General features: G+C 41.1%; 1 protein-coding gene across 2 annotated transcripts in view; it reads right to left on the bottom strand.

Moving 5' to 3' along the window:
* The window catches only part of LOC109675635 (uncharacterized), a 44,945-nt gene extending 18,586 nt beyond the window's left edge, over positions 1-26,359 (bottom strand). For both annotated transcript variants that reach the window (XM_074062851.1, XM_020152304.2), the window contains exons 1-4: positions 26,233-26,359; positions 25,900-26,075; positions 24,794-24,847; positions 24,102-24,203 (exon numbers count right to left, since the gene is read on the bottom strand). In XM_074062851.1, coding sequence (XP_073918952.1) covers positions 24,102-24,203; positions 24,794-24,808 — 117 coding nt within the window. In that variant the 5' untranslated portion in view covers positions 24,809-24,847; positions 25,900-26,075; positions 26,233-26,359. The remainder of the gene's footprint in view (positions 1-24,101; positions 24,204-24,793; positions 24,848-25,899; positions 26,076-26,232) is intronic.
* Positions 26,360-27,938: the final 1,579 nt, after the last annotated feature.

Here is a 27,938-nt window from a genome sequence, read left to right as displayed (position 1 = left end):
CAACTACTACAGTAAGGAGTTTGGAAATATCTAACAATTTTATTGACCATTCCACTCACTTGTAGGGATGTATATAAAAGACACACATGCACAAACAGGAAGCAACATATGCCCAGGAAAATTCACTGCAGCATTATTCTTAATTGCAAAATACTGGAAACAACCCAAATTCCCCCACACATAACAAAGCAGTTGAACAAACTGGTAATCCAATAATGGAATACTATGCTGCTATAAAAATGAATGAGGAAGATACTTGTAAACATTCCCCAAGTGGTTTCCAGGACCTATTGTTAAGGGGGAAAAGCAAAGTACAAAAGAACCTGTGATATATACTACATTTTATGTAACAAAAAGAAGGAACTTAAAAATACACCTGCTTATTTTTTTTTAAAGAAACATAAGCATCAATTAGAAACTAACAAGCTCTCACTACCTCCAAGGCAGAATGAGAATGGGATAGAAGGTACAGAGGAACAGTGACAATTCTGCATCTTTTTGTATGGCTTTCTCTCTTCAAGTCACAACATTTTATATATTAAGAATAAAATTACATCAACAAAGATGGAAAGAAAGAAAATCCAAAATGAATACAGATCAAAAAAACGAACCTAACTGTATACCAAATGAACATAGGCACACTGGATAGGAAAAAAAGGAAATTGACAAACTAGCCAAAGTAACTTTTGAACAGAATACTTTTTGGCACAAATAATAATAGTCTATTAAACTGAAACAAAGAAACGGTTCACAAATTTTTCAAAATTCTCAAACTGAATTGAAACAATTGTTATTACTATGGATTGCAGTCTTTCAAGTTGCTGCTAAATCAAATTTCCAAAGTGTAAATGTGCACTGAGAGGAAACTCTGGCCTCCATATATTTGTCTTTGTACCTTTGAGAATATGATAGTTCCTCAGAAGATGCCTGGTAACTGAAGCTGTATCAATTCAGGGTGCCCAAGAAAATATGCGATTGGTCCTTTTTCCATTGAAGGTGTGATGAAAGCTCCACATACAGATTTGAATATTAGAGTAGATGTTTTCACCAACATGCTCCTCCCTCTCGTGAGCTATCTGTTCTATTGTCTTGTTTACAATTTTTCACATGGCATCATAGATCAAAAAGTATGTAAGTCTATAAAACATCACTTTGTATAAAAATATGATTACTACTGATTTAATTAATTATTGCAGATGTTTTGTTAATTAGAAACCAAAAAAATCTTGAACAGAATCTTTGACTATGTATCTTCAGTCTAGATAAAAGGCGCACAAAGAAATCACACGCTGTACTAAAGCGGTTCTTTTCACAGTGATACCTGGGCAAGAATCTGACTCTGCTTGCTGTAGGAACTTTTTTTTGTTTTTGCGGTACTGGGGCTTGAACTCAGGGCCTACACCTTGAGCCACTCCACTAGCCCTTTTTTATGTTAAGTATTTTTGAGATAAAGTCTCGTGGAATTAATTGCCGGGGCTGGCTTCGAACCGCAATCCTCCTGATCTCTGCCTCCTAAGTAGCTAGGATTACAGGCATGAACCACCAGTGCCTGGCTTTGCTGTATGAACTTAAGGTGTGTGTGCAGTAGGTATGTGTACACATAGACATGTAAGTAGAAAATACATGGAAACACATGCACACACGCAGAGCTCTAGTTGCTGAAAGGCACCAGCAGTGATGAAGCCCCAGTAGCAATGAACACACCTAGTACCCAGATTTGAGTTCACAATAGAATTATCCACTAACAGGAACCAGGGCTGTTTGGAGAAATGGCTGACTCCAGGGCTGAGGCAAGTAAAGTGAAAAAAAAGGAAAAGGCTTGTGCCAGAGGTAAGGAAGAGCTCAGAAAAATACAGGGACATCAAAATGACACAAAAAGCCAGCTGAATGGGCTTCTGCTGGCCAACTCAGGGACAAGTAACATCAAAATAAATAATGACAGCAATAACCACCAAATAAAATAAAAACTCGATCAAAACAAAGTAAAAATTCTTATTACTTATGAAAATACATAAATAGGAGGAAACTTCTTTACATTAAAATGATAATAAATACAGAAGGAATGATAGGAGAAAACATCATTTGGCAACTGCCACAGTAACTGATTCAGGCAAGATTCATCAAGGCATACTAATAAGTGAAAGGGGTTTTTGTCAATTTGGGGGTTTTTGGCAGTACTGGGGATTGAACCCAGGGCCTTGAGCTTGCTAGGCAGGTGCTCTACTCTTTGATCTACACCTCCAGCTAATAGTAAAAATTTGATGAGGACACTGACATAGCTTCAAAGAATCATCCCATTAATTACAAAGGAAAAAATTATAACTTTACAGTGGAGGTACCTGGCAAATGAGAGAAACTTAGCAAGTGATCAAAGTTAATATAAAAAATGAGACAACCTGGTATCATATGCCCCGATGTTATGCAACAGAAACATATCACTTCTGCAGTTTTTCACCAAAAATACAGTCAATCTAACCATGAATAAACATCAGACAAACCCAAAGTGAGGGATTCTACAATATAAATGGCCTGTATGCTTCTAAAATGGCACAGACATGATGACAAAGAATGCTGATGAATGCTTCCATATTAAAAATATAAAGGTCATATGCTGCCTTTATGATACATAATTATTTTATATATATATCATGTATAAAGGCTACATACTTCCTTTATCATATATTACATTATATCAAACTTAACTTTCTGAGTGTGTTAACTATAATTTAATGAAACAAGAGACTCTCCTTGCTCCTAGGAGACTGAGTTGTCTAGCAACTGGCTCATAGTCTTTGTGTAATTTTTCAAGCCCAAGCAATGACAATTACAAAAACTTTAGCTAGCAGACATTATGGGAGTAAGGTGCCTCCACACCAGACTTGGTATATAGCCAAGACACACTCTCTAAAGAAAATTAGAATCCAGGACTGTATTAATCCGTTTTTCTGTTTCTATAATGAAATACCCGAGGCTGGGTAATATATAAAGAAAAGAGGTTTATTCAGTTCACAGTTTGGAAGTCTGTAAGTCCAAGACTGGACAGCCATAAGGGTATGGCCTCTAGTGAGAGCCCTCTGGGCATATGACAACATGGCAGATGGTATCATGGCAGGAGTGAGAACAAGAGGGAGAGATCACAAGGTGACACAGGAAGACAGAGATTCAGAGCTCACTTTTTTCATAACTTGCTCTCTCAAGAACTACAGGTTCCCTAGAGAACCACATTAATCCGTTCCAAAGCTAATCCCCACCCACCCACTAGGTCCCAGTTCTTTAAAGATTCCAACACCTCAACACTGGGAATCAAGCTTCCAGCACATGAACCTTTAGGTGATATATCCAAACCATACCTAATCCACAGCAAGTACCCAGCTCCTCTGGCCAGCCATGCTCTTATACACAACTGCATTCCTAGGCCAGGCACCTTCTCTGGAGAATGATGACTTAACTTGACTCAAATATCTAGGTTTTTCATGCTGCTTCTGCTGGTTATTGAACAAGGATAACCCTCCTCATGAGTCTGGTCAACTGGTCCATGACGCAATCCAAATCATAGCTGACAAATTCTCAGGCATTTAAAAAAGAGCTACTGCCAAAATAACAAAAATTAACCACCAACAATCAAAATATAAAATATTAATCAGGTGCCTTCCTAAAAAATCTGGGTAAGAACTTTCACAAAAAAACTTGGGCTCTAGTTACTCAATATGGGGTCTTAAGAGAAGAGCTCCTGACTAAAAAATTAATAGCCAGATATTAGACCATGTGGGACTCAACAGACAAAACTATTTCAAAAATTCTACTTATAAAAATCTATCCTATAGAAATGTACCCTCAAAAATGTAGGCATGCCAGGCGCCAGTGGCTCACGCCTGTAATCCTAGTTACTCAGGAGGCAGAGATCAAGAGGATCACTGTTCAAGGCCAGCCCACAGCTCCCATAGTTCGTGAGACTATCTTGAGAAAACTTATCACAAAAAGGGCTGGTAGAGTGGCTGAAGTGGTAAGACCACCTGCCTAGCAAGTGTGAGGCCCTGAGTTCAAACCTCAGTGTTGCCTTAATAATAAAAAACAAGAAAATGCAGGCATACACATTCATTCACTTCTTACCTTTATGGGATAAAATAAAATCGGAAGTAACCCAAAATACTATCAATAAGGGACCAAAGAAAAGAAAAATTATGGAGCTGGGTATGGTGGTGCATGTCTATAATCCCAGCACTTGGGAGGCTCCTGGGCTTCATAGTGAAACTCTGTCTCAGAAAAAGAAAGAAAAGTTATGTTTTAATTATGGGTTGAACTATGTCCCCTGAAATTCATTACCCTCAATGTATTGTCAGGGTGTTTACATAGGTGATTAAGGCTAAATATAGGTCCCCAATACAATTATAAGAGGGGGTAGCGGCACCAGAGATTATACTCGATCCTGTTTTCTTGGCAAACCCACAGAGGAAAAGCCATTTGAAGACACGGCAAGATGGTAGTAAACCAAGGAGAGAGGCTTCAAAATAACAAGAGCAAAATGGATTAGAGGTATGGCTCAAGCAGTAGAGAGCCTACTTTGCAAGCATGAAGCCCTGAGTTCAAACCCCAGTCCTACCCCCACCAACCAAAAAAATCTAGAATTTGAAGCATTTAATATTTCAGGTTTTTTGATTAGGGATGCTACACAAGAAGTTTTCATTTTGTCTTTTCTGACGGCACTGGGGATGGAACCCAGGGCCTGGCACACACTAGGCAAGTGTTCTATCACTCAGCCACATCCCCAGCCCAAAATGGATTGACTTAACATTTTTTTGACACAGGGTCTCACTATGTAGCCCAGGCTGGTCTTGAACTGGCAATCCTTCCTTAACCTCCCAAGCACTGGGATTATAGGCACATACCACAATGCCCAGGTTAGGGATGCTCAACCTATTTGATAATCACATGTAGTTAGAAGGAAAAGAGTTTCCGAGTAAGAGAGAGTTCTCTGTATGGGTTTATTCACTACATAACCCCACTAAGTATAATTCTAGGCCGTGGAAATAATACAGGAAGCAACCAAAAGGAATAAAGTACAAAGCAGTCTAGTTAGGTACCCAAGGACCTCACGAGTAGCAGCCTGTCTTATGATGCTGCCCCCATCCCAACCCAACAAAGACAGACAATGCAGGCCCATGTCTCTAAACCCCCAACTTGGCAACAGAAAGCAAGTTGGTTTCAGCTTCCCCCATATCAACAGGAGACCATCTAACGACATGAGATAGGCCTGGGACACCAGCAAAGGAGATCAATCGAGAGCCCTGCTGACAATAAGCAACAGGGAAAGCACTACCAGCCCCACTGTGCCCAATGCTTCCTGGCAGTCAGGGAGCACTGCAGGGGGATTCCCAAACAACAAGCACCAGCTAGGAAACACCCTCCATGCCTGCTGGCTGAATAACACCTTCTACTGGACCAGGCACTGCACAGATCCAGCGGAGGGAAAACTGGCACAAGTGGCACCTGGCCAAGAAAGCATGGTTTGTCTCCTATGAAGAGAATTCCTGTAATTTTATGTTGCCTAGGCATCCATTTTAATAGAAGTTGGACTTTCTCATACAAGGTGAGGGCTCAGTCACCCTGGCATAGTTTCCAGTTCTCCACCTCCTCAAGGCAGTCAATCCAGTCATCTACCTTATACAACCACTTGCTAGTGACCATCTCCCTAGGGGACAGCTAGTACAGCCTACAGACCCCACGCCCTGCATGGACCATGGATAGGTCAGCTCCCAGTCAGAGAACTCTACCTGCTTGCTTTGACCCCCCTCCCACACAATTAGAATTCCCCTGAGGACAATCCAGCTAAACAATGCCCTGGACCCTAATAAAGGCTTCAGCCCCCTTCCACCCTCAGGGTCCTGTCTCCCTGGCTTTCTCTTCTTGCCCTCTAGCTCCTCACTCCTCCTCATCCTGGTTGAGCTTGCGTGTCCTAGATGGCTCTTCCCTTCCTGTTGACGCCGTGAGGTGTGCTGCCCTCTTCTCTCTGGGATCTGTAAGTAATAAGCTGCTTCTGTTATTTCATGGGTTTTATTTAGCTGACTTCTCAGTACCTGACCTGCTGATACACTTGAACATAACTTCCCTCCACTCATAGCTCTGCCAGACACTGGCTATTGGTGGGAATAGCCTAGACACAGGTCAGAGAAGAGCCATAGGGTATCTGCCAATAGAAACAAGTTTCCTGTGAAAGGGACACCTGGTCAGAGTCAGACATGTAAGCATTATGCCATTCACCAGGATAAAAAAGTATCCCATGCTCAAGCAGTAGAGTGCCTGCCTCAAAAGCACAAAGCCCTGAGTTCAAACTCCAGTGCTGCCAACAAAATAAATAAGTATCCCATGAAAGGTACATAGTAAACATCAATGACTACATCCCCGGGATCTCTCTCAGGGTAGGGTTGGGATTTATAACCACTCTTGTGAGAGAGACCTCATACCCCAAATTAGAAAAAAGCAAAAACACAACAGCCTATGGCATAATAAAAACTAAATATTTGGTCTTTATCCCCAGTACCTGGAAAAAATAAACTCCAAAAACTCTTGGAATTTGCTGTCTTTTATATGTTACGGAGATGACTCATTGGTAGTCATAGATAGCTTGGGATGAGAGCTGGGCATGTGATTAGAGAGCTAGAACTTTCTGCCCCACCCCCAGATCTCTGGGAGGGAAAAGGTGCTGGAGAGTTATCACCAGTAGTCAATGGTTTAATCAGTCGGTCATGCCTAGGTAATGAGACCTCACAGTCTCTAAGTGACAGGGCTAGAGGAGTTTCCAGATCGGTAAACACACTGAGAGGCTGTGGGATGGTGCACCCAGAGCGAGCATGTGAAGCTGCACCCTCACATACCTTCCTCTGTATATCTCTTTCATTTGATTGTTCCTGAGTTGTATCCTTTATAATAAACCAGTAATTATAACTAAAATACTTTCCAAGTCCTGTGAGTTGTTCTAGTACACTACTGAACATGAAGAGAATGGTATGTGGGAACCCCTAGTAGAAGTGTGGGTGCCCTATGCACTCCATTTGTGGCTGGCATCTAAACTGGGGGCATTTCTGCGGGACTGAACCCTTGCGGGTCTTCACTAACGCTGGTTCATACATACGACTTTTGAGGGACTCTTCTGGGACAAATAAAAACAGGAAATCTCAGCAAAGAAACAGAAGTTATAAGAGAGAGTGAGAGATCAAGACAGAGAGTGTGCCAGAGATTATAGAACTGAAAAATATAAGTTAAAAAAATCACTAAATTGGCCTGGAGGCATAGCTCAGTGGTGGGATCCCTCCCTATCATGTATGTCTCATACATGAGAGTTGTATCCCCAGGACCACAAAAAAACCCTCACTAGTTTAGTGGAGATGACAAAGAATAGATTCAGTGAACCTGAGAATGTATGTCAATAGAATTCACTCAAAAAATATTACAAATATATTAAGAGGAGCTGGGTGCCCTTGGCTCACACCTATAATCCTAGCTATTCAGGAGGCAGAGGTCAGGAGGATTAAAGTTTGAGGTCAGGAGAGCTGAAGTTTGAGCTCAGCCCAAGCAAATAGTTCGCAAGACCTCATCTCAAGCAATAGATGGGGGGAACCTGTCATTCCAGTTTGGGAGGATCACAGTTCCAGGCCAACTCAGGCCAAAAAAAAAAAAAAGTTCACGTGACCCCATCTCAATAGAAAAAGCTAGGTGCGGTGGGGCACACCTGTCATCCCAGCTACTGCAGGAAGCATAAATAGGAAGATAGTAGTCCAGTCTGGCCCAGGCAAAAAGCAAGACCCTATCTCAAAAATATCTAGAGCAGGGGGCTGGTAAAGTGGCTCAAGTGGTATAGTGCCTACCTAGCAAGTGTGAGGCTCTGAGTTCAAAACCCAATACCACCTAAAAAATAATAACCACAGCACTGAAGGTTTGGCTTAAGCAGTAGAGTACCTGCCTAGCAAGTGCAAAGCCCTAAGTTCAAACTCCATTACCACCAAAAAAAAAAAATTAGACTAAGAGGTGAGAGGGATGGCCGAGTAGAGGAACACTTGCCTAGCATGCACGACACCTTGGGTTTGATCCCCAGGCACCATAAAAAAAATGTTTTAAATAGACTGATAAAAATGAGCAGAATCTCGGACCCATGAGACTATAACAAAACACCAATATTCATATCCTTGATGTCCCACAAGAAAAGACAAATGTGGCTAAGAGTATTTAAAGCAATAATGGCTGCAAACTCCCCAAATTTAGTAAAAGTCATAAATCTACAGATTCAAAACTAAGAAAACCCATAATAGGGTAAACGTGAAGAAATCCATGGCAAGACATGTCAAAACTAAACTTCTGAAAACTACAGACAAAGGAAAAAATCTTGAAAGCAGTCTGAGAGAAACGATGTAGGGAAAAAACAACTTTAAATGATACATTTCTCTCTGGAAACCAAGGAGAACAGAAAGAAGTTACCTAATACTTTTCAAGTGCTAAAAGAAAAGAACTTTCAATCATGAATTCTATATCTGGCAAAATCATACTGTAGGAAAGAAGAGAAAAAAAAATCAAGACATCCTCAGATGACACAAAAACTAAAAGAATTTGTCACGAAGCCAGGCCAGGTGGCATGCACCTATGCTACTTGAGAGGCAGGAGGATCTCTTGAGCCCAGGAATTCAAGGTCAGCCTAGGCAACATAACAAGATCCCATCTCAAAAAAAAAAATACCTAAATGAAGTCCTTTGAACACAAAAAAAGTGATAAAAGAATGAATCTTAGAACAATGGAAAGAGCAGAAAGATGACTAATTAGATAAATACATTAGGAGAAGGAAGGGATTCAGAGGCAGAGGTGGACAGAGAGAATGAATGAGGGCTGCCCTAGGGGTATCTACCAAACCATGAAGACGAGTCCTCTCCAGAGTGTGATTTAATCAATCATGGCTCTTGATACTCACATCCTTTTTGTATTCCTGAGTAGTATGGATTTTTGCAGGGTACATCTTGTCCATTTTCAATGAGAAAGATTTCTACTGCTTTTATAAGAGCAACAGAAGAGAAAATACTTGGATCAGAGACATCATCCAGTAAAACTAGAATAAAAAAGGCAACATCAAGCCTCCCACCATTCACCACGGGAAGGCAGGCAGCCCAGCGACATGGCAACTACAGTGATAAGAAGCTGCTGAGGTGGCAACTTGGTACAGTCTCATCTAGTCGGTGCTAGGCAGCTGGAACACACAAGCACATACCCGGGGATGGCAAGCAGCACAGCACTTGAATATGTGTTACAAGATGGAGCAAGTACATTCCACCCTGTCTTGCCCACTGAATACAGGCATGATACCTGGCTGGACAAAATGGCAATTTGATGATTCTGAAAAGTTAAAAAAAAAAGCAGGTAGATTAGGAGAAAGGCTAGAATTCAAAGTAACACCAAATGGAGTTCACTACTTTGTTCTCTGGAAGCCCTTGGCCCAGGATCAAGGGAGCATCACACCAAGACAGTACAGGCATAGAGCAAGAAGGAACCCTCTAGAACTGACTTCAAGGGTAGTAAGGAAACTCCTGACATTCAGAGAGAGGAAGAGACATCCATTTTGCTTTCTGTCACACCACAGAGCAGAAAATCCAGTAATAGCAGTGATAGCAACAACAGGACCCATAACTGTAGAGTCTGGTAGTCACATAAAACCCACAGGGAAAAGGGTCTTCCCTCCCCCACCCCATTGGTGGCTATGGTCCCAAGAAAGTGGAAAGAAACTTCATCTTTATTTTTTTTTCTCTGTCAATCTGCCACTTGTCTCTACCCACGGGTGCAGCTGGGAAGTGTGCAGCATAAAAGGTAAGAGAAGTCTCAATTTTCTGTAAGGATGACACAAAACAGGGGCTACAGGAAAGCAACCCCATAAAATCACACATCAACTCCTGGGCTCACCCTCAAGCTGCGCATGTGTGGATGTAACCCTAAACAAAAAAGCAGGGCTGGCAGAGTGGCTTAAGTGGTAGAGCGCCTGCTTAGCAAGTGTTGAGGCCCTGAGTTCAAACCCCAGTACCACCAAAAAAAAAAATCTTACAAAAAACCAAACACTTTGACAACTGAACTAAGAGACAGACCACTGCCTACATCCCAGAATAACCATAAGGTGGCACACAGATAGGATAGGTCCAAATGAAACTGACAGAAAGCACAAACCACAGAAGGCTAATTATAACTTGCAGTCTGAACTCAACTGGGTCGATTGCCTATCACAAATAAAAACATCAACATTCTCCACAGGATTTAAACAAAACCTGGGTATACAAATATCATGTTTAAAATGCCCAGGAAATGAGCCCAAATTACCTGGTACACAAAGAACCAGGAAAATCTCAGCTCACATGAGAGGAAACAATGAACAGATACCAACACTGAGCTGACACAGACAGACACTGGGATTATTTGAGAATGTCTTCACAGCAGCTATTATAAAACACCCAAGAAGTAAAGGCAAACCCTCAGGAAACCAACAGGAAAATAGAAAGCCTCACTGAAGAAGCAGAAGAACTGAAGAAAAACCTAATGGAAATTTGAAAATTGAAAAGGATAATAACTGAAATAATTCCCACTGGAAGGACTTAGTAGCACAATGGAGAAAACAGGTAACAGAGAAGAATAAGCAAGCTTCAAAGTAAATAAATAGAAATGATCCAATCTGGAAAATGCGGGGCTGGGGAGGGGAGGAAGAAAAATGCTTCTGGAACCTATGGGACAATACCAAGTTCAGATTGTCAGAGTTCCAAAGGAGAGGAGAAAGAGGGTTGTTCAGAAAAAAGATTTGAAGCAGTAATTCCTGACCATTACCCAAAGTGGCAAAAGACATGGGCCTGTAGATTCAAGACACTGAACAGGTCCCAAGCAAGATGAACCCAAAGAAATCCACACTGACACACTGTCATAAAGCTAAGGACAAAGGAAAAACAACACACACAGGGGAACAACTTTACCCAAAGGATTTCTCATCAGAAACCACAAAGTGCAGAAGAGGTGGAACAAGTGCGAAAAGAAACTGGGCACTGATGGTTCACACCTGTAATCCTACTTCAAAGAAATCCACACTGACACACTGTCATAAAGCTAAGGACAAAGGAAAAACAACACACACAGGGGAACAACTTTACCCAAAGGATTTCTCATCAGAAACCACAAAGTGCAGAAGAGGTGGAACAAGTGCCAAAAGAAGCTGGGCACTGATGGTTCACACCTGTAATCCTGCTTGGGAGGATGAGATCAGGAAGATCAAGGGTCGAGGCCAGCCTGGACAAATAATTCACGAGAACCCCATCTCCAAAACAACCAGAGCAAAATAGACAGGAGGTGAGGCTCAAGCAGAAGAGCGCCTGCTTTCCAAGTACAGAGCCCTGAGTTCGAAATACCAGTCCCACAAAAAAGATGACAAAAGCAACAGAATTTATACACACTGAATAATTTCTTCAGAAATGAAAGTGAAATAAATAAAAACACAATGAAGGAAAACTAAGAATGAAGGAAACCTGAATCATCAACAATGAAGGAAGAACATCAGAAGTGGTAAAAACCTAGATATATACAATAAGTTATCCTCCCTTTAAATAAATAAATCCTCTCTTTAAAACATATTGATGGTTAAAGCAAAAATTATAACATTGTAAAGCCAGATACAGTGACATGTGCCTGTAGTCTCAGCTACTCAGGAGGCTGAGGCAGGGGAATTGCTTGAACCCAGGAGTTTGAGGCCAACCTGGGCAACATAGCAAGACCCCACCTAAAAAACAATTTTATCCAGTGGGGTTTCCAATGTATGCATATGTAATATATAAGACAAGTAAAACAAAAAGGGGAGAGGGCAAGGGAACTTATAAAATTATAAAGTCTATACATTCCACTTAAAGATGTAAAATATTGACTCTAAGCATATCATGTAAAGTATGTATGATAACCTGTAGAACAATCACCAAAGAAACTATGCAAATAGATGTAGTGAAAAATACAACAGAACCAGCAGCTGGTGGCTCACGCCTGTAATCCTAGCTACTCGGGAGGCAGAGATCAGGAGGATCACAGTTCGAAGCCAGCACGGGATATAGTTCTCAAGACTCTATCTTGAAAAACCCTTCACAAAAATAGGGCTGGTGGAGTGGCACAAGGTAAAGACCTTGAGTTAATGCCCCTGTACCACAAAAAAAAAAAGAAAAGAAAATGAAAAAGAAAAACAACAGATCTGGCTGTGGTGGTTCACACCAAGCACTTGGGAGGCTGAGGCAGGAAGATCATGAGTTCAAGGTCAGGTTGGGCTGCATAACAAATTCAAGCCAGCTTAGGGGCTATATAGCAAGACCAAGTCTCAATCCCCCCTCCAAAAAAAAATTAGGTAAGAAGCTCAGTGATAGAACACATGCTTAGCATACACAAGGTCCTAGGTTCAATTTCCAGCACCACAAAAAGAAATTCAACCCCAAAGAAGAAAAAGAGAAACAGAGGAAGAAAAACAGGAATAAATAAAGAAATAGTACACCTAAATCCAAGAGTACCAATGATTAATTAAATGTAAATGGACTAGGGCTGGAGGTGAGGTTCAAGAGGTAGAGCACTTTCCTAGCAAGCATGAAGCCCTGAGTTCAAACCCCAATGCAACCAAAAAAAAAAAAAAAGTAAATGGACTACATATAGTAATTGAAAGACATAAATTTTCAAAATAAAACCTAGCTGTTAGGGACTGAATTGGGTGCCCCCCACCCTGTTTATATACTGAAGTACCAACACTGTATTAGGTTCAGGTCTTTATTGAGGCAATTTAAAAATTAAGTGGCGGTCAGGTGTGGTGGTACACACCTGTAATGCTAGCTACTTGAGGCATGGAGATCAGGAGGATTACTTTGCAAGGTCATCCCAGGCAAAAAGTTTTTGAGCCCTTATCTCAACAAAACAAGCTGGGTGTGGTGGCATATACCTGGATGTCCAGCTATGTAGAAGGTGTAGGTAGGAGGATCATAGTCTGAGGCTAGCCCTGGGCAAAAATGTGAGACCCTATCTTAAAAAATTAAAGCAGAAAAGGATTAAGGATGTAGCATAGGTGGTAGAGCACTTGCCTAAAAGCATGAGGCCCTGAGTTCTAACACCAGTAGTTAAATGGGCTGGGCGTGTAGTAATCTCAGCTACTCCAGAGGTAGTGGCGTGGCTCAAGTGGTAGAGTGGAACGAGCTCAAGGCCCTAGGTTCAATCCCCAGCACACAGAAAAAAAGAGAAAATGTATACTATTGAAACATTAATCAAAGAAAAGCTGCAGTGACCATGACCATATTCATAATAGCCAAAGCAAACTTCAGAGCAAAGAAAAAGAAATTATCCAGGACGAGTGACACTACGCAAGGATAAAAGGTTTATTTACCAAAAAGATATAACACTCCTCAAAGTGTGTTCCTAACAGGGCTTCAAAATATATGAAGAAAAACTAAAACAACTGATAAGAGAAATAGGCAAATCTGCGGCTATAACTAAACACTTCAATACTTCTTAGAAACTGACAGAACCAAGACACAAAAAATAAAAAATACTGAATTAACACCAATTAACTATACAAAACTGACATACATGTAATACTCCACTGAAAATCAAAATATACATTTTTTTCAAGTGTATGTGGAATCCCAAGAATCAAAAAACAAACTTTAACAAATGTAAATACGTGAAATCATGCTAAGTATGTTTCCAGACAATAAAGGAATTAAAGAAAACAGTAACAGATAACAGAAAAATCATGAGACACTTGGAAATTAAACATCATTCTTGAGATGGAAGAGTGGCTCAAGTGGTGGAGTGCCTGCCTAGCAAGAGTGAAGCCCTGAGTTCAAACCCCAGTACCACCAAAAAAAAAAAAACCCCCACATCATCCTTGTAAATAGTACCCTGGTCAAAGAGGAAGTCTAAAAGAAAATTAGAAGTACTCTGAATTGAATAAAAGTGCAAATACAACGTATAAAAATTTTTGGGATGCAGCTAAAGCACTGCTTAGAGGACATCTTACAGTATTAAATGTATGCACTGAAAAAAGTTTTAAATCAATAACCTAAGTTTCCTCCTTTAGAACTAAATAAAGAGCAAAATAAACCCAAAACAAACTAAAGAAAGTAGTAAAGAGCAGAAACCAGTGAAATTTAAAATAGAAAAATAACAGAACAATCAACAAAGCCAAAAGTTGATTGTTTGAAAAGGACAGAAAGATTTATAAGCTCCTCATGAGACAAAGGGAAAAAGAAAAGACCCAAATTACCAACATCAGAAATGAAACCACAGACATGAAAAAGATAGCAAGGGAATGCTATAAGCAACTCTCTCCATACATAAATTCAACAACTTAGGTGAAATGGATCAATCCTTCATAAGCCGTATGTTACCAAAACTTCCAAGATGGGTAGTTCTAGAACTAATAAAGAAATCCAACTTTTAGTTTTCATTTATTGAATTAAATTTATGTATTTACTTTTGGGTTTGGGGGATAGAACTCAGGGCCTTATCCACACTTGGCAAGCACTCTACTTGCTGAGCTACTCCCCCAGCTCCAGAAATTAAATTTTTAGATAGAAGCCTCCTCCAAAAAGAAACCTTCGGGCTGGAGGAGTGGCTCAAGTGGTAGAGCGCCTGCCTAGCAAGTGTGAGGCCCTGAGTTCAATCCCTAATACCACCACACACACAAAAAAAAAGTCTTGGAAAAGAAACCTGAAGGCAAAAATTATTTCATCAGCATAATCTATCAAATATTTAAAGAAATGACACTTTCTATACCATATCTCCCAGAAAACAAAAGCAAATACTTTAAAACCAACCATTAAAAAAGACAGTATAAGCAAGCAAAGACATACCTCTCATGAACACAGGTGTAAATGTTCAAAATATTAGCAAATCAGCCAGGTATGGTGGCTCAAATCTATAATCCCAAGTACTCAAGAGGCAGAGATCAGGAGAATCTTGGTTCAAGGCCAGCCTGGACAAAAAAAGTTCACAAGACCCCATCTCAACTAATGGCTGGGCAAGGTGTACACAACTGTCATCCCAGCCTTGCATGAAAGCACAAATAGTAGGATCAAAGTCCAGACTGGCCCAGACATAAATCGAGACCCTATCTCAAAACTAATCAACACATAAAGGACTAGAGAAGTGGCTCAAGTGATAGAGTGCCTTCGTGGCAAGCACAAAGTCCTGAGTTCAACTTCCCCAGTACCACCAAAACCAAAAACATTAGCAAATCAAATCTACCAACATACGAAAGGAATAATATACCATGACCAATAGGATTCATTTCAGGAACCCAAGGCTAGTTGTATATTCAAATTGTAATCAATGTAATCTGTAAGTGCAGAGGACAGCCATATGATTATATAAGCAGGTACAGAAAAGGAATTTGAAAAATTCAAAAGTAGCTCATTATACAAATTCTCAGGAAACTAGAAAAAGAAGAATCTTTTTTATTCATTTTCCCCCAGTGGAATTGGAGTTTGAACTCAGGGCCTTGTGCCTCCCTGGCAAGCATTCTACCACTTGACCCACACCTCCAGACCTAGAAGGATCTTTCTGAACCTAATAAAAGGCACCCTTACAATATCTCAAGGACTTGGGGGGATGGCTCAAGTGGTAAAGCACCTGCCTAGCAAACATGAGGCCCTGAGTTCAAGCCCTAGTACCACCACCACCCCCCAAAAAAGAAACAAAAACTCAAGAGAACATCAAACTGAATGGTCAAAGTCTGGATGTTTCGCCCTAAAACCTAAACACAAGGTCAGCATGTATACTGTTCCCACTCCTACTAAACATTAGGCTGGAAATGTTAGCCAATGCAATATTTAGGGAAAACAGAAATAAAAGGCGCACTGCTTAGACAGGAAAAATAAATGTCTCCGTAGAAAACCCAAAGGAAGATGGGTGTGGCAGCTCACACCTGTAATACTAACTATTCAAAGGCAGAGATCAGGGGGATCAAGGTTGGAAGCCAGCAAGGAGACCCCCACCTCAACCAACACAAAGCTGGGCGTGGTGGTGCACACCAGTTATCCCAGATATGCCAGAAGCATAAATAGGAGGATAGCCTGGCATAAAAGCGAGACCCTATTAAAAAGACAACAAAAGTAAAAAGGGCTGGCAGAGTAGCTCAAGTGGTAGAGTACCTGCCTAGGAGCATAAGGCTCTGAGTTGAATCCCCAGTACCACAAAAAAAAAGGAATGTACAAAAAAAATTTGCTATAACAAATAAATAAGCTTAGCAAAATCACAGGATATAAAGTTAGCAACCAAAAATCAATCATTTCTACATACTGGAAATGAATATTGAAAGTGAAATTGCAAAAAGAAAATTGTTATAACTTTAAAACTGAAATACATATAAATATAACAAAAGACATTACTATAGATTGAATTATGTCTCCTCCAAAATGTACATGTTGAAGTTCTAATCCCCAATGTGATTACATTTGGAGACGGGGCCTTTAAGGAGGTAACTGAAGTTAAGTGAGGTCAGAGGGTAAGGCTCTCAATTGATAGAACTGCTGTCATTATAAGAAGAGGAAGACATCAAGTTCTTCTCCGTGTGGACACACACAGGAAAGGCCATACAAGGACATAGCACAAAGGCACCTGACAGTAATCAGGAAGATACACCTCACCAGAAACCAACCCTGCTGACACCTTGGTCTTGGACTTCCAGTCTCCATAACTATAAAAAATAAATTTCTACTGTGGTGATTTCTTATGGAATCCTAAGCAAACCGAAATACATGTATAGACTCTATGCTAAAAATTATAAAATATCAAAGATCTAAATAAATGTAGAGACATACTGTGTTCTTGGATTGTAAGTCTTGATACATCAATTCTCCCAAAATAATCTACAGGTTTAACTCAATACCAATCAAAATCCTAGCAAGATAATTTTAAATATTTACAAGCAAGATTATTCTAGGGCTGGGGTTAGTGATTAAGTGTTTGCCTCGCATGTAGAAGGCCCTGGGTTTGATCCCCAGTACTGCCAAAAAAAAGTAAAAGATTATTCTAAAGTTTATACAGAAAGGCAAAGGGAAAGTAACAAAAATAGCCAAACAACTTTAACAGATGGAAATAAAATTGGAGACCTCACACTACCTGATTTTAAAATGTACTATAAAGCTGCAGTATGGAGACAGAATGGCACCAACAGAATGGAAAAACTGTAAAATTCCTTGAAGAAAATACACGAGCCGAGCAGGGCGTCCGGTGCTCACACCTGTAAGTCTAGCTACTTGGAAGGCTGAGATCAGGAGGATCGTGGTTCAAGGTCAGCCCAGGCAAATAATTCACATGACTCTATCTCCAAAATAATCAGACCTTGGGCTGGTGGAGTGGCTCAAACAGTAAGAGCACCTGCCTAGCAAGCATGAGGCTCTGAGTTCAAACCCCAGTGCCACCAAAAAAAATAAATAACCAGGCCAAAATGGATTGGAGGTATGGCTCATGCAGTAGAGTGCTTGTTTGCAAGCTTGAAGCCCTAAGTTCAAACCCCAGTTTCACCAAAAACAGAAAATATACAGGCCATACATGGTGGTACACATCTGTAATCCCAGCACTCAAGAAGCTGAGACAGGAGGATCCACAGTTAAGGCCATCCTAGACTATATAGCACATCCCCTATGGATTGGGAGAAAATATTTGCAAACTATACTTTTGATAAGGCATTAATATTCAAAACATAGAAGGAACTTGAACAGCTCAACAGCAAGAAACAACTTGATTTGAAAATGGGCAAAGAATCTGAACAGAGACGTCTCAAAACAAAAGACATACAGTCAAGCATAGTAACATATATGTAATCCCAGCACTTGGGAGGCTGAGGTAGGAGGATCACAAGTTAGAGTCCAGCGTAAACTACATAGCAAATTCAAAACCAGCCTAGGATTCATACTAAGACCCTGTTTCAAAAAAAATTTTTTTAAGATATGCAAGCAGCCAAACATATATAAGAAAACAAGTTCAACATCACTAATAGGGAAATATGAATTAAAACCACAATGAACTATTATCCTGTACTTGTAAGAACGGGTATTATAAAAACTACGAAAGACAAGTGTTACGAAGGCTGTGAAGAAAAGGGAGCCCTGTACTGCTGGGGGAAATGTGCATTAGTACAATCAGTATGGAAAACAGTACAAAGGTTTATCAAAAAACTGAAAATAAGGATGGATGTGGTGGCTCAAACTTGTAATACTAGCTACTTAGACTGCAGTTAGAAGCCAGCCTGGGCAAAATGGAAAGCAAGACCCTATTTCAAAAATACCCAACAAACAAACAAACACACACACACACACACACACACACACACACACACAAAATGACTGGCAGAGTGGCTCAAGTGGTAGAGTGCCTGCCTAGCAAGCATGAGGCCTTGAGTTCAAACCCTAGTACCACAAAAAAAATTGGAAATTTTTTTATAACTACCATATAATCTAGCAATCCCACTTCTGAGTATATATCCGAAGAATTTGAAATAATTCTGTTGAAGAGATATCTGCACTCTTATGTCCCCTGCAGCACCATTCACAACAGCCAGGCTGCAGACTCAACATTTGTCTACTAACAGATAAATGGATAAAGGAAATGTGGTACATGCACACAACAGAATACCATTCAGCCCTTAAAAAGAGGAAATTTCTGTCATTTTCAACAAGGATAAACCTGGAGGACATTATGTTAAATGAAATAAGCCAGACACAGAGACAAATACTGCCTGTTCTTACTTACATATGAAAGCTAAAATAATTGAAGTCATAATAGCAGAGAGAAGAATGGTGGTTATGAGAGGCAGGAGGGTGAGGATAATGGGGAGATATTGGTGATGGGTATGTTAATTAGCTTGAGATAATCAATATTCCATAAGTACATACAATTACAATATATGAATATTCAATAAAAAACAAAATAGAATCCAGAAATAGACCCTACAGATATGACTAATTTATGGGGGTTTTTTGTAAATTGTTTTGTTATTTTTTTTTGCAGTGCTAGGGATCGAACCCAAAGCCTTGCCCATGCTAGGCAAAGGCTCGTCCACAGAGCTACAACTCCAGCTCCTGGACTTTTGAGACAAAGTCTCACTATGTAACCCAGGCAACCCTCCTACTCAATCCACTTGCCTCAGCCTCCTGAGTGCTTGGATTACAGACATGAACCACCACACCCAGCAACAACTGATTTTCTACAAATCTGTAAAAGCAATTCAATGGAGGAAGGATGGGGTCAGAACAATTAGAAATCCATATGCAAAATAACGAACCTCGACCTAATCCCAACAACAGAGAAAAATTAATGCAAAATAGATCCAAGATACAATATATAAAACCTAAAGCAAGCCAGGCACCAGTGGCTTACACCTATAATCGTAGCTACTTAGGAGGCAGAGATCAGGAGGATCGCTGTTGGAAGCCAACCAGGGCAAATAGTTTGAGAGAACCATCACAAAACAGGGCTGGTGAGTGGGAGAAAATATTTGCCAGCTACATATCAGACAAAGGACTGATAACCAGAATATATAGGGAATTTAAAAAACTAAATTCTCCCAAAACTAATGAACTAATAAAGAAATGGGCAAGTGAACTAAACAGAACTTTCTCAAAAGAAGAAATTCAAATGGACAAAAAACACATGAAAAAATGCTCACCATCTCTAGCAATAAAGGAAATGCAAATTAAAACCACACTAAGATTCCACCTCACCCCTGTTAGAATAGCCATCATTAGCAACACCACCAACAGGTGTTGGCGAGGATGTGGGGGAAAAAAGGAACCCTCTTACACTGTTGGTGGGAATGTAAACTAGTACAACCACTCTGGAAAAAAATTTGGAGGCTACTTAAAGAGCTAAACATTGATCTACCATTTGATCCAGCAATACCACTCTTGGGGATATACCCAAAAAACTGTGACACAGGTTACTCCAGAGGCACCTGCACACCCATGTTTATTGCGGCACTATTCACAATAGCCAAGCTATGGAAACAGCCAAGATGCCCCACTACTGATGAATGGATTAAGAAAATGTGGTATCTATACACAATGGAATTTTATGCAGCCATGAAGAAGAACGAAATGTTATCATTCGCCAGTAAATGGATGGAATTGGAGAACACCATTCTGAGTGAGGTTAGCCTGGCCCAAAAGACCAAAAATCGTATGTTCTCCCTCATATGTGGACATTAGATCAAGGGCAAACACAACAATGGGATTGGACTTTGAGCACATGATAAAAGCTTTAGCACACAAGGGAGGGGTGAGGATAGGTAAGACACCTAAAAAATTAGCTAGCATTTGTTGCCCTTAACGCAGAGAAACTAAGGCAGATACCTTAAAAGCAACTGAGGCCAATAGGAAAAGGGGACCAGGAACTAGAGAAAAGGCTAAATCAAAAAGAATTAACCTAGAAGGTAACATACACGCACAGGATATTAATGTGAGTCAACTCCCTGTTTGGCTATCCTTATCTCAACCAGCAAAAACACTTGTTCCTTCCTATTATTGCTTATATTCTCTCTTCAACAAAATTAGAGATAAGGGCAAAATAGTTTCTGCTGGGTATTGAGGGGGTGGGGGAGAGAGGGAGGGGGTGGAGTGGGTGGTAAGGGAGGGGGTGGGGGCAGGGGGAAGAAATGACCCAAGCCTTGTATGCACATATGAATAATAAAACAATAAAAAAAATTAAAAAAAAAAACAGGGCTGGTGAAATGGCTCAAGATGTAGGCCCTGAGTTCCTGAGTTCAAGTCCCAGAACCAAAAAAAAAAAAAAACAAAAAAACCTAAGCTATAAAACTTACAAAATAGGTGAAAAGGTTAGAAAAAGAGTTCTTAGACAATCCATAAATTATTAATAAATTGGACATTTTCAAAATTAAAATGTCTTGCTTTGCAACCCACTGTTAAGAGAAATGAAAGGCCAAGTCACACATTTAGAGAAAATATTGACAAACCATATGTCTGACACAAAACTCAATAGTAAGAAAACAATCCAATTTTAAAATAACCAGAGCCTGTAGTCCCAGCTATTCAAGAGTCTGAGGCAAGAGGGTGGCAGAAGCCCAGCAATTCAAGGTCCACCTGAGCAGCATAGCAAGACCCCATTTCAAAATACATTAATTTTTAGGGCTGGGGAGTGGCTCAAGTGGTAGAGCACCTGCCTAGCAAGCATGAAGCCCTGAGTTCAAACCCAGGTACTGTCAATAAATAAATAAATAAATAAACTTAAAAAAATTGTTAGACGTTCTTGAACAGACACTTCATCAAAGAAGATATGCAGAAGGTAAATAAGCACATAAAAATGCACATAAAGCACTCAACCTCTTTTGCCATTAGAGAGATGCAAATTAGAACTATGATGAGCCCCACCACTGACGAATGGATTAAGAAAATGTGGTATCTATACACAATGGAATATTATGCAGCCATGAAGAAGAACGAAATGTTATCATTCGCTGGTAAATGGATGGAATTGGAGAACATCATTCTGAGTGAGGTTAGCCTAGCCCAAAAGACCAAAAATCGTATGTTCTCCCTCATATGTGGACATTAGATCAAGGGCAAACACAACAATGGGATTGGACTTTGATCACAAGATAAAAGCGAGTGCACACAAGGGAGATATGAGGATAGGTAAGACACCTAAAAAATTAGCTAGCATTTGTTGCTCTCAACGCAGAGAAACTAAAGAAGATACCTTAAAAGCAACTGAGGCCAATAGGAAAAGGGGACCAGGAACTAGAGAAAAGATTAGATCAAAAAGAATTAACCTAGAAGGTAACATACATGCACAGGAAATCAATGTGAGTTAATGCCCTGTATAGCTATCCTTATCTCAACCAGCAAAAACACTTGTTCCTTCCTGTTATTGCTTATACTCTCTCTACAACAAAATTAGAAATAAGGGCAAAATAGTTTCTGCTGGGTATTGAGGGGGTGGGGAGGAGAGGGAGGGGGCGGAGTGGGTGGTAAGGGAGGGGGTGGGGGCAGGGGGGAGAAATGACCCAAGCCTTGTATGCACATATGAATAATAAAAGAAAAAAAAATAAAAAAAATAAAGTGGATTACTAAAAAAAAAAAAAAAAAAAAAAGAACTATGATGAGGCTGGTAAGCTCTTGCCTAGGCTGTGGGTTTGAGCCCTAGCACCACCCCACAAAAAAAGAACCAGATTTTGCTAGTGTGCTGACACACACTTGTAATCCCAGTACTCAGGAAGCAAGAGGACCATGTCTTTGAGTTCAGTCTAGGCCACACAGCAAGACCCTGTCCCAGAAAAAAAAAAAAAAAACTGGACTGGAGGCTCGGTTAAAGTAGTAGAGCACCTGCCTAGCAACAAAAAGGAAAGAGCACTGACAAACAACCTGAATGTATCTCCAAGGAACTGAGTTGCATTTAAAACAAATCCAATCCCCAGCTGGGCACCAGTGGTTCATGCTTGTAATTGTAGCTACTTGGGAGGCTGAGATCAGGAAGATCATGGCTCAAGGCCAGCCCAGGTAAAAAAAGTTCAAGACCCCATTTCAACCAGTAGCTTGGTACAGTGGCACACACCTATCATCCCAAGCTACACAGGAAGCTGAGATCAGGAGGATCATGGTTCTAGGCCAGCCAGGGCAAAAAAAGTTCTCAAGATCCCGTCTCAATGGAAAAAAAGCTGGTCATGGTGGTGCATACCTGTCATCCCAATAACGACAGGAAGCTTAAAACAGGAGGATCTCAGTGCAAGCAGACCTGGTCAAAAAGCAAGATTATCTCCAAAATAAGCAGAGCAGAAGGGTGTGGAGGTATGGCTCAAGTGGTAGGGCACCCGTCTAGCAAGTGTAAAGCCCTGAATTCAGTACTATCACCTAAAAAATTCAATCCCAAAAGGTCGCATACTGTATGATTCCATTTAAATCATACTCTTCAAATAACAAAACCTAAAATAGAGAATGGACTAGTAGTTTCCAACAGTCCAGGAACAGGTATGAGGGAGGAAAGGCAGTGAATTTGGCCTTGAGGGAGCATAGAAATGATGCAACTATTGTGTACCTAATCATATCAATGTCACTATCTTCATTGTGATAGTGCACTAGTTTTGAAAGATGTCATCATTGATGAAAACTGAGGAACGAGTACACAGGACCTATTATTCTTCAAATTGTGTGTAAATCAATGATCTCAAAAGGAAAAGGTTAATTTCAAAAAAAAGGTGACATAGTACATGAAACTTTTTTCGGTGGGACTGGAATTTGAACTCAGGGCGTCCCACTTGCAGAGAAAACACTCTATCACTTGAGCCACACCTCCAGTCCATTTTGCTCTGGTTATTTTGGAGATGCAGGGGGGTCTCACATACTATTTGCCCAGGATGCCCTCACACCAATAGACTCCCAAGTAGCCAGGATTACAGGTGTGAGCCACCTGCACCTGGCTACATGACACTCTCAAGAAGACAAACATATAATTACATAGAACAGATCTGCAGTTGCCTGAGGTCACAGGGTGAGAGGACATGACTATGAAAGGGTACACAAGGCAGTTTTTTAGAGTGATGAAACGATTCTCTATCCCATGGATCAGTTAGACCACTCTGTATGTGTTAACATTTACCAACTTGTACAACAGCAAAATCAATTTCACTATAATTTTAAAAATAAAAAGTTAGCCAAGCATGTTGACACGCACTATAATCCCAGCTACTTCACAGGCAGAAGCAGGAGGATCATGGTTCGAGGACAGTCCACGTAAAATTGGCAAGACCCTACCTCAAAAACAGTAGTAGAGTTTTACCTAGTAAGAACAAGGCCATGCGGTCAAGCCTCAGCACCAAAAATAATAAACAATTTTTAATCGAAAATTGAAAGAAAAAGATGGAAGGCTATGGATATCTCCAGGACTTTGTCTCTTGGCTAAAAGAAAACTGAAAGTCCAACTGAGAAAATTTTTTCACGAAAACCATTTCAAACACAAGAGAAGTTCGCTAAGAGATTTCATTTCTGAATTACATTTTGACCACATCTCCAGGTCGCTGGGAGTGTTGTGAAAATTAACTGGAGGAAACTGGGAACTGCATTTCTCACCAGGCTGTGGTTGAAGACAGTTTCACATGAAGACCCAGCAAAGAAATACCCCGAAACACAATTCCAGGAAACTGGTTTCCCAAGGCCTTGGTATGCTCTTTCCTGGTAAGTAAGGCAAGACAAGATACTGGTTACACTTGCCTTTGGCTGCCAAAGGCTCAAAGACAAACCAGCAGCTCAACATTAATACACAAGGTTCCCAACTAATGACTTAACAATTTTCCAACTTCATGATGATGCAAAAGTGATATATATTCAGTAGAAACCATACTTGGAATTTTGATCTTTTCCTGGGCTGTGGACATATAATACTTTATTATTATAACACTAGGAGGCAGCAGTGAGCCTCAGCTCCCAGTCAGCCACATGATCTCCAGGGGGACAAGACCTACCTACATACACTGTAAGGTACTGCCATGCTATGACGTTCAGTAGCTTAGGTGTATTATATGAATTTTCAACTTATGATGAGTTTATCAAAGCATAACCCCTCCTACGTCAAGAAGCATCTGTATCTGTTATTCTTAAGTCCGCTACCCATTAACACTCTAACTTGGCCTTGATCAGCTGTCTCTCATTTTCCCTGATCCCAATCCTTATTTTACAAATAATTTCCTATTTTATGGCAGAGATCCCTACATATGCCACCACATCTATGATAAAATAGAGGGACAGACACACAACAAGCTTACCTGGGATTTGGCCATTTCGTCCTATTCTCAGGAGAAGGCAGAGATGTGTGAAGGCTGAGTTGGAACAAACAGAGAAGAGTAGAGCATATGAGGAGAATACCCTCAGGTTGTTCAGGACCCAGAATTACCTGCCTAGAAATCCCCTCCCATAAGCTGGCCAGGAGGCCACAATCTAGAAGAGTTTAGGCAACAATGTGGTTTTAGTAATAACCTGTGTATTTTTGACTCTGTCATGTGAACATTGAATACAAAAGGCTTTTAATACATATATATGTATGCAAAAATTGTACATAGATCCAGAAATTGTGCTTCTAGGTATTTTCCTTAATGAAAAAATTTATCATAATGTATGATTTCTCCATAATACCTTCTTCTCAGCATTTTTTCTTGTGCTGCTGAGGATGGAACCCAGGGCCTTGCAGATGTTAGGCAAGTGCTCTACCTCTCAGCTACAACCCTAGTCCTTAGTACTGGTTTTAAAAATGCCAAATATAAACGATCCTATCATAATAAGAAAATAAGTACATACAAGGGATGACATGGTATAGAGCTGTTAAAAATAATGTTTAGGACTGTACGCTTATTATTTATGTAATCTGTAGTACATATAACTCAATTCAGAGTTTATACAATGTTAGAGAAAATATTAACTTGAATTAAACTTTTTTTTTTTGGTTTTTTAGACAAGGTCTTGGTATGTAGTCCAGGCTGGATTCAAACTCGTGATCCTCCTGCCTCCACCACCCAACCACTGGGATTACAGGTATGTGCACCATGGCTGGCTGAATTACATTAAATTTCTAAATGAAAAAGTAGGTTATAAAACTGCAGGAACCCATTTTAAAACTATACGTTAAATGTTTAAGATATGTGTAAGAACAGACATTTAAATGAGTTAAAAATCATTTTTTCCTCTATTTCCCAATTAATTTATAATTTAAACGTGTTATTTATCAAACGCCAAAAAACAACCCTGAACTTTAGCGCTGCCTATTATCTGAATGATGCTTTTCCCTTCCCACCCCACCCCTCCCAGGTGACACTCTGTGGCGGAGGCCTAGGGCCAGGTAAGCCCTCTCAGGTGCCGGCCTCTTCCCTCTCCTCACCTCACGGGGATGTCTTGCCCAGGTGCCGCAGAGGCCTTCAGATGCGGATTCACTTCAGCTGGGCATTCGCACCAGGCCCCTGCCTCGGACGAGGGAGGACGGACAGAGGGACAGGCGGGGCGCGTGTAAAGAGGGGCCTGGGGGGATGCGCAGGAACACTCGGCGCGGGTCACTTGCTGGAAAACGTGTAGAAGTCAAAGTTTAACGAGCCCCACTCAATCGTAACTAGCCCTATGGGTGGGCTTTGCTTGAGCCCGCAAGACCCTCATCCACTGACCTGTCGGGCCCCCATCTCCCAACCCGCAAGCCCACCCATCGATGACCCCCACCAACCTCCCTTCACTCATCTGCCAGAACTCCCTTCCCTCGGCCTTCAATCTCACTGCCTCCACAACAGATCTACTGCTTGCTGCTGTGGAGACCGCTACAGGAGCTGGCCCTGACAAGCACTTCCGCTTTGGACTACCTCGCAGCCCTGCCGCTCCACGAGCCGCAGCGACCGGCTCTGCGCATGCTCAGTGACGGCTGTGAGTCCGCATCCGCCAATAGTCAACATGAGGCTGCGAAAGTCTGGGGCCGCCGCGCAGGCGCACAAGGAAGGTGGCCTCGCTGGTGACGTCACTGGTCCGAAGGGAGATGGCTGAGCCCACTGCGTCTCTTGCCCTCCCGGGTGGCAGTGTAAGGCAGGTGTTCACGTTGTTCTGCAGAGGCCGGCATTTCTAAGACTTCAGACACCAGTTTTCTTATGGCGGCGCAGAGAGAAAAAATGCCCTAATTAAGGGAAAGATTCCAGCGGGCGGGAATTTCGTGTCTTGAATTCAGAGGGCAGCAAGGGAGCTTCGGCTGCAGGTGTACTTGAACGGGAAGACTGGATGTGGGCGGAATGCTGTGCCTGTGCAGATTAGGAGGGTGGGGGAAAACCGCTGGCTCCATCCAGTGGCCAGTGCTGGGAGTTTTACCTTCTAGCGTCTAAAGGACATTGGACGCTATGCAGACAACAGTCAAGGGTAACGGGGAGGGGGAGGGGGATGTATGAAGCGGTGGCTGACAGGTTGCTTTCTCTGGATGGGCAGAAACACTGTCAGCGTGTTGGGAATGTAGACGGTGTGGGCGGCGGCTAGGCGTAGCCAGGAATAGGGCTCATTTCATTCTGGACATAATGGGAAACCATAAGATCAGTACGAAGCAATCTAGCATTATACATTAAGTTAGGAACACATATATATTTGACTTGTTTGCTTATTACCTGTCTTGCCCCACTAGAATGTGACTTCACAGGGATTTGCTTAAGCACCTCCTGTATGCCAGGCAGTGTTCTAGATATTGGAATTACAGCAGGGAAAGAAACAGATATAAACAAGCATGATGGAAAGGGCCTGAGTTCAAACCCCTCGCCCACCAACTATGCAACGTAAGGCACAGCTCTTAATTTCTCTGCGCTGTTTTTTCATCTACAAAAAAGGGACAGTAGCACCTCATTAAGGTGGTAAAAATGAACTGACAATTACAAATGGGTTTTAGAACAAGGTCTGCCACATAGCAAGGCCTGTGTGTTTTTATTATTATTTAAATAAAATCGGATGTGTGTAAATAAATAACTTTTTAACAAGGAGGAAGAAATAGATGACTTTCCATGGCCAGGAGTGGTGGCTCATGCCTGTAATCCCTGAGACTCAGGAGGAAGAAATAAGGAGGATTGGAGTTCAAGGCCAGCCCAGGCAAAAAGCAAGACCCCCATCTCAAATCAATAAGCTGAGCATGGTGGTTCACACCTGTAGTATAAGCTACAGAGAGGTGTAGGATGGAGGATCTCAGATGGTAGAATCTCATCTGAACCTGGCCCTGGGCAAAAACACAAGACTCTATTCAAAAAATAACTAAAGCAAAAAAGGGCTGGAGGCATGGCTCAAATGGTAGAGCATGGGCTTAGCAGGTACCACCAAAAAAAAAAAAAGACTTGTGGGCTGCTTTATAGAGAAAAGACTGTATAGGGCATGGTGGAAACAGGAAGAGCAGTGAGGAGGCTCTGACAACAGAGC

Source organism: Castor canadensis, chromosome X (genome assembly GCF_047511655.1).
Source record: "Castor canadensis chromosome X, mCasCan1.hap1v2, whole genome shotgun sequence".
NCBI lineage: Eukaryota > Metazoa > Chordata > Mammalia > Rodentia > Castoridae > Castor > Castor canadensis.
This window is presented reverse-complemented; position numbering and strand designations above follow the sequence as displayed.